This window comes from Anomaloglossus baeobatrachus, chromosome 10 (assembly GCF_048569485.1).
Source record: "Anomaloglossus baeobatrachus isolate aAnoBae1 chromosome 10, aAnoBae1.hap1, whole genome shotgun sequence".
Taxonomy (NCBI): Eukaryota; Metazoa; Chordata; class Amphibia; order Anura; family Aromobatidae; genus Anomaloglossus; species Anomaloglossus baeobatrachus.
This window is the reverse complement of record NC_134362.1, coordinates 176336380-176343713: the sequence shown is the minus strand read 5'-3', so window position 1 is coordinate 176343713 and position 7334 is coordinate 176336380. Positions and strand designations below refer to the sequence as shown.

Genomic DNA, 7334 nt, shown 5'->3' with positions numbered 1-7334 from the left:
GCAGTACTCGATTGCGGTCGCTATTAGAAGATGGAGCAGCGCCAGAACTGAGCATTTCCGGCTGCCTGCTGCCACCACCGGCACAGAAAACAGCTGTTCGGCAGGGATGCAGGGTGTCGAACCCTGGCCGATCGCACATTGACGACTTATCCTAAGGATAGGCCATTGATGTAAAAGTAGTAGACAACCTCTTTAAGCTGGAGCTTAGAAAAGGGACATACCATTGACCATGAGGTCATGTCATGGTACAGTAGACATTGATATATCATGGTCAATAACCAGGTGATGCAACTCATGTAGTCATGGAATTATTTGTTTTGAAATTCATTAAAGATGATTATAGCTAAATTTGTGCAAAAATCTAACGAAAATCCAAATTATCTGGTGGATCTTCTATACTCTGGGAGCTCATCCACTGAAAAGTAGAGAAAATGTATAAGGCTCAGTCCTAGAAAAAATAGTGGGTTGAGGGCTTGCCCAGAAAGCTGAAGTGTTCCTTGGTATAGTCACATACAATGGAACATAAGTTCAAAACATAAGTTCTCAAGATAAGCACCGAACTTCTCCAGCAACAAGGTGAGGAGCACCATCTGTGATGCTGAAATTACCATCAGAGCATCTTGTATCCACAATTGGTTATCGGAGTGAGGTTTCTTGTTCTCCAGTGGCCAGTGGGCTCTGAAGGTCCAAGAAAAAAGGCTACCAAAAAGGTAATAGCACCTACACTGAAACACCAAAATAGGACCATCTTCAGTCCAGATTCAAACTGAAGGATGAGATCTATTCTGAAATCTCCAATAGATTAGATGAAATCTCAGAAATATCTGAAATGTAAGGCCCATTAACAGAGATCTCCATTTCTCAATAGTATATGTCTAACCACCACACGACTTCTTGTATGGTTGGATCTTTGTCCAGTTTGTGGACCATTTACTGAAGTTGAGTATGGCTCGTGAAGAGAACAATCTTTTCACCGGAAGCATGGACTTCCTCCTTTAGCAGATGTCATAGACAGCAAGATGTAAGCTATGGCATCTTGAACAGAAACACGTCCATCTTGGTTCTCTTGAGGTGAGCACAGCGCTGGTTCCTTGGAATCGAATTTCCTAAGTTCAGCGTTGAGTGTGCAGCTTGAGTGCCCCTAGGAACTTTTAATCAGAGATATATCTGATTGTCTGGAATTTATCAGTGACTTTCCAGCCGTAAGATTAAACAATATTCCAGAGATGATTAACTTTTGATTCCATGAATGTCTGCTTCAGAAGACAAGTAATGGCCAATACCAGGAGGTCATCCAGTGTCACTGTAGTGTTTCTTTCTTGTACATGACTTACAACATTGCTTCCCGTAGAACTTATGGTTGCAGACTCCATGTTGAGGGACGAGAGAGCACCAGCTGAAGTAGTCCACACATGATGGATCTTCTGTAAAACAAGAAAATTACACATAATGATGCAGTTAATATTAAAAAGAGTTTCAAACTAATCCAGGTATGACACAACATAGTCTGACATGGCTATCATTGAGTAACAGATTGTGTAGGAACTCGACGGGAATAGTAACAACTAAATGTTTATTGATTTATACAGTTCCAGGAATATGAAAGGGGTTGTCCACTATTTTTTCATTTTCCTCAATTTTTCTAAATTTTTAAATTTTCCTCAATTTTTTCATGATATTTTTTTAATTTTCCTCTAGTTTTCTTGGTATTTTTTAATTTTCCTCAATTTTTCTTGGTGCTATCCTTACATCCCCTACTTTAATATTAATATCCTTAGGATAGGTTATCAATGTCTAATCGTCCGGGGTCCGACACCCCGCACCCCCGCTCTTCATCAGGCGGCCTAAAATGCTCAGTTCCGAAGCTGCCCCGCCTACTGATAGTATAGAAAAAAGATTCCGGTCCTTGTGAGCGCTAGTAATAGATCTTTGGTCTTTGATCTTTTAAGAAATGTGGCTTTATTATTAATAACATAAAGCTCTTGTATTAACACAACGCGTTTCAGCAAGATACACTTGCCATCCTCAGGTGTAACAAGAGCACTTCACACACATTAAATTCATAGATAAAATAAAACAACCCCACAAGTGAGACTCATGGGTGTGTCATACAATCAGGTTATTTAACCCTTTAAATGCTAAAACTTTTATAATGGATTAAAAGTCGGATAAAAACTTATAAAAAACATATAAAAAAACACATGGGACATTATCATCTAAAAATCGATATCTATACAACCATTTCATAGATAAATAAATAAATAGTTGGGATTAAATTCATTAAAATAGAATTTAACATTTATAATTTTCTATGAGGACTACTTTTAGTGAAAAAATGTATTATCAGGATTTTTTGCCTCCATTTGGCTTAATGGATGTCACAGTGATACTAAAATCTTATAGTTAGGAAACCTTTTTAGTATTATTTCTTTAGTAAAAAAAAATTTCCTATTTTTTTTTTTTCTTTTCTCTTCTTTTTCTCTTTTTTCTCCTTTTCCTTCTCCTTTTCTGAACCCAATTTATCCGATGCACATAAATCAATAATAAAATGCACATACAGTTAGGTCCAGAAATATTTGGACAGTGACACAAGTTTTGTTATTTTAGCTGTTTACAAAAACATGTTCAGAAATACAATTATATATATAATATGGGCTGAAAGTGCACACTCTCAGCTGCAATATGAGAGTTTTCACATCCAAATCGGAGAAAGGGTTTAGGAATCATAGCTCTGTAATGCATAGCCTCCTCTTTTTCAAGGGACCAAAAGTAATTGGACAAGGGACTCTAAGGGCTGCAATTAACTCTGAAGGCGTCTCCCTCGTTAACCTGTAATCAATGAAGTAGTTAAAAGGTCTGGGGTTGATTACAGGTGTGTGGTTTTGCATTTGGAAGCTGTTGCTGTGACCAGACAACATGCGGTCTAAGGAACTCTCAATTGAGGTGGAGCAGAACATCCTGAGGCTGAAAAAAAAGAAAAAATCCATCAGAGAGATAGCAGACATGCTTGGAGTAGCAAAATCAACAGTCAGGTACATTCTGAGAAAAAAGGAATTGACTGGTGAGCTTGGGAACTCAAAAAGGCCTGGGCGTCCACGGATGACCACAGTGGTGGATGATCGCCGCATACTTTCTTTGGTGAAGAAGAACCCGTTCACAACATCAACTGAAGTCCAGAACACTCTCAGTGAAGTAGGTGTATCTGTCTCTAAGTCAACAGTAAAGAGAAGACTCCATGAAAGTAAATACAAAGGGTTCACATCTAGATGCAAACCATTCATCAATTCCAAAAATAGACAGGCCAGAGTTAAATTTGCTGAAAAACACCTCATGAAGCCAGCTCAGTTCTGGAAAAGTATTCTATGGACAGATGAGACAAAGATCAACCTGTACCAGAATGATGGGAAGAAAAAAGTTTGGAGAAGAAAGGGAACGGCACATGATCCAAGGCACACCACATCCTCTGTAAAACATGGTGGAGGCAACATGATGGCATGGGCATGCATGGCTTTCAATGGCACTGGGTCACTTGTGTTTATTGATGACATAACAGCAGACAAGAGTAGCCGGATGAATTCTGAAGTGTACCGGGATATACTTTCAGCCCAGATTCAGCCAAATGCCGCAAAGTTGATCGGACGGCGCTTCATAGTACAGATGGACAATGACCCCAAGCATACAGCCAAAGCTACCCAGGAGTTCATGAGTGCAAAAAAGTGTAACCTTCTGCAATGGCCAAGTCAATCACCAGATCTTAACCCAATTGAGCATGCATTTCACTTGCTCAAATCCAGACTTAAGACGGAAAGACCCACAAACAAGCAAGACCTGAAGGCTGCGGCTGTAAAGGCCTGGCAAAGCATTAAGAAGGAGGAAACCCAGCGTTTGGTGATGTCCATGGGTTCCAGACTTAAGGCATTGATTGCCTCCAAAGGATTCGCAACAAAATATTGAAAATAAAAATATTTTGTTTGGGTTTGGTTTATTTGTCCAATTACTTTTGACCTCCTAAAATGTGGAGTGTTTGTAAAGAAATGTGTACAATTCCTACAATTTCTATCAGATATTTTTGTTCAAACCTTCAAATTAAACGTTACAATCTGCACTTGAATTCTGTTGTAGAGATTTCATTTCAAATCCAATGTGGTGGCATGCAGAGCCCAACTCGCCAAAATTGTGTCACTGTCCAAATATTTCTGGACCTAACTGTATATAGGGGCACTTAACACTTCAGCATATATATGCATACATGCATAAATATACATATACGCTCACATACGTACAATCAAATATGGCTCTATCAGGTAAACCTTGTCATATTAATGTTTGGCGACATTATCTAGCATTACATTATGTCCTTCTGGGGCTAGTGTACCCAATTTGAAGATCCAATAGCTTTCTTTTTTGATGAGTTTATTTAATGATTGTGGATCTTTACTATCTATAGTGTCTATAATGGTAAGTGTCATTTTTGGGTCCCTATTGTGCACATGATTGTAATGTCTTGATACACTATGTAGTGGATAGCCACTTTTTATGTTGTGTCGGTGTTTATTCAATCGTGCATGCATTTCTTGTATCGTTCTACCTACATATTGGACACCACAAGGGCATTCCAGTAGATAGACTACATATGTGGAATGACAATCAAATGTATGTTTTATTATATAGGTTTCTCTTGTGGTCTTGGAAGTAAAGGTTTTTGCTCCTTTAGTTATCACCTGACAGCATAGACATTTTGGTGTTTGACATGGGTAACATCCCCATTGATTTGGGTTGTTAACCTTGACTATTGATGGTTTTAAACAGGTGTTACTGGGTGCGACCATATTACCTAGACTCCTATTTTTCTTATAAATAATGATGGGTCTGTGAAGTATGTGGTCTGATAGTATAGGATCACCTTTTAATATAAACCAATATTTATTGAGTAGTTTTTCAATATGGGTTCTAGGTTAACAGTTAGTAGTGACAAGACTCCATTTGGATAATTTGATTTTCTTTTCATTGTTTAGAATATTCGCTTGTTTTGGTTGTATACATGTTTCCTGGGTGAGGGGATTTGTTTTATTGTAGGCATCTTGTAACAGTTTTTTGGGGTATCCCTTCTCCAGGAATCTGTGTTTAAGAATTTTGGATTCTTTCGCATAGTCCGTATCCACTGTACAGTTTTTTCTTATCCTTCTGTACTGTCCATATGGAATGTTCCGGATCCATCTTGGTAGATGTCCACTGTTATATTTTAAATAACTATTTACATCCACGGGTTTGAAATGTGTGGATGTTGTAATCCTCCCGGTTTCATTCAAATTAATTTGCAGGTCTAAATATTGAATGGTTTTATTTGAATGAGTGGCCGTAAAGGATATACCCCATTCATTCTTATTGAGATCCTCTATGAATTCTTGTGCTATCCCCAAGGGGCCTCTCCATATCAGGAAGAGGTCATCAATGAACCGACGGTAGAGAACTATGTGTTCCTTATATTTGGATTGTGCGATGGAGACGGACTCGAACGCACCCATAAAGATATTAGCGTAACTTGGTGCGAATCGCGTCCCCATCGCACATCCCCTGGTTTGTTTGAAGTATGAGCCCTCAAATGTGAACACATTGTTCTCTAATATGAATTTTATTGCCGTTAATAAAAAATTCCTTTGTGGAGCTGAAATTTCTGAATCCTTTGCTAGTATTTCTTCTACGGCTAATAGGCCCCTAGTATGTGTTATATTATTGTATAATGAACAGACATCCAATGTGAGGAGTAAGCTATTATCCAATGGGGATAGGATTAATAATTCCCTTATCAATTGTGTTGAGTCTTTCAAATAGGATTCTTGGTTTACTACATACCCTTGTAAGAATAGGTCCACAAAATGGGAAAGATTGCTGGTTATAGAGTTGACCCCTGAAATTATTGGGCGTCCAGGTGGATTTTTCGGGTCTTTATGTATTTTTGGTAGGTAGTAAAAATATGGCACTGAATAGTTTGTAATATCAAGGAATTTTTTCTCTTTTTTATTAAATATTCCCATCTGAGAGGCTTCCCTTATGATCGTGTTATAATCATGTAAAATTTGGGTTGAGGGATCCTTTTCCAGGGGTTCATAGTAATCATTGTCATTTAAGATCTTGTTGCCTTCATTAATATACCATGCCCTATTCATTATTACTATCCCTCCCCCTTTGTCTGCTCTTTTGATAATAATATTTTTATTCTCTCGCAGTGTGGTAATTGCCCTTTGCTCTCCTTTTGTAAGATTATTTTTCATTTTTGGGTTAGTAAGGGATCTGATGTCCTTTAATATTAATTGTTGAAATGTCTCAACGTGGGACCCTTTATGTTGTATTGGGTAAAATTTACTCCTTGTATTCCTTGGGTCAACGTGTTTAACATTCATTTGTGACATTTCATTAATATCCTGATTTTTTGGAGGATATTTTCCTGCTTTTCCTTTCTCTTCTATCAAAAAATGTCTTTGTATAGGGATTTTTTTTAAAAATTCATTTGGATCGAGATATAATGAAAATGTATCCAGTCCTGAGGTGGGGCTAAAGGATAATCCATGTCCCAGGAGTGATTTTTCGTCATCTGTTAGTATGTAGTTAGAAATATTAAAAATCCCTATTTTTTCTTCAATTCTATCTTTTTCTTTTATTTCTTTTATTTCTTTTATCTCTTCATTTGTTGTTTCCATTTCATAGAGGATCTCAATAAGAATGAATGGGGTATATCCTTTACGGCCACTCATTCAAATAAAACCATTCAATATTTAGACCTGCAAATTAATTTGAATGAAACCGGGAGGATTACAACATCCACACATTTCAAACCCGTGGATGTAAATAGTTATTTAAAATATAACAGTGGACATCTACCAAGATGGATCCGGAACATTCCATATGGACAGTACAGAAGGATAAGAAAAAACTGTACAGTGGATACGGACTATGCGAAAGAATCCAAAATTCTTAAACACAGATTCCTGGAGAAGGGATACCCCAAAAAACTGTTACAAGATGCCTACAATAAAACAAATCCCCTCACCCAGGAAACATGTATACAACCAAAACAAGCGAATATTCTAAACAATGAAGGAAAAATCAAATTATCCAAATGGAGTCTTGTCACTACTTACTGTCAACCTAGAACCCATATTGAAAAACTACTCAATAAATATTGGTTTATATTAAAAGGTGATCCTATACTATCAGACCACATACTTCACAGACCCATCTTTATTTATAAGAAAAATAGGAGTCTAGGTAATATGGTCGCACCCACTAACACCTGTTTAAAACCATCAATAGTCAAGGTTAACAACCCAAATCAA

General features: G+C 37.4%; 1 protein-coding gene across 1 annotated transcript in view; it reads right to left on the bottom strand.

Annotated features, from left to right (window-relative positions):
• Positions 1-705: 705 nt before the first annotated feature.
• The window catches only part of ADAMTS18 (ADAM metallopeptidase with thrombospondin type 1 motif 18), a 157924-nt gene continuing 151295 nt past the window's right edge, over positions 706-7334 (bottom strand). Inside the window, exon 23 of the mRNA XM_075326940.1 lies at positions 706-1424. Within this exon, the coding sequence (XP_075183055.1) occupies positions 1291-1424 (134 nt within the window). The 3' untranslated portion in view covers positions 706-1290. The remainder of the gene's footprint in view (positions 1425-7334) is intronic.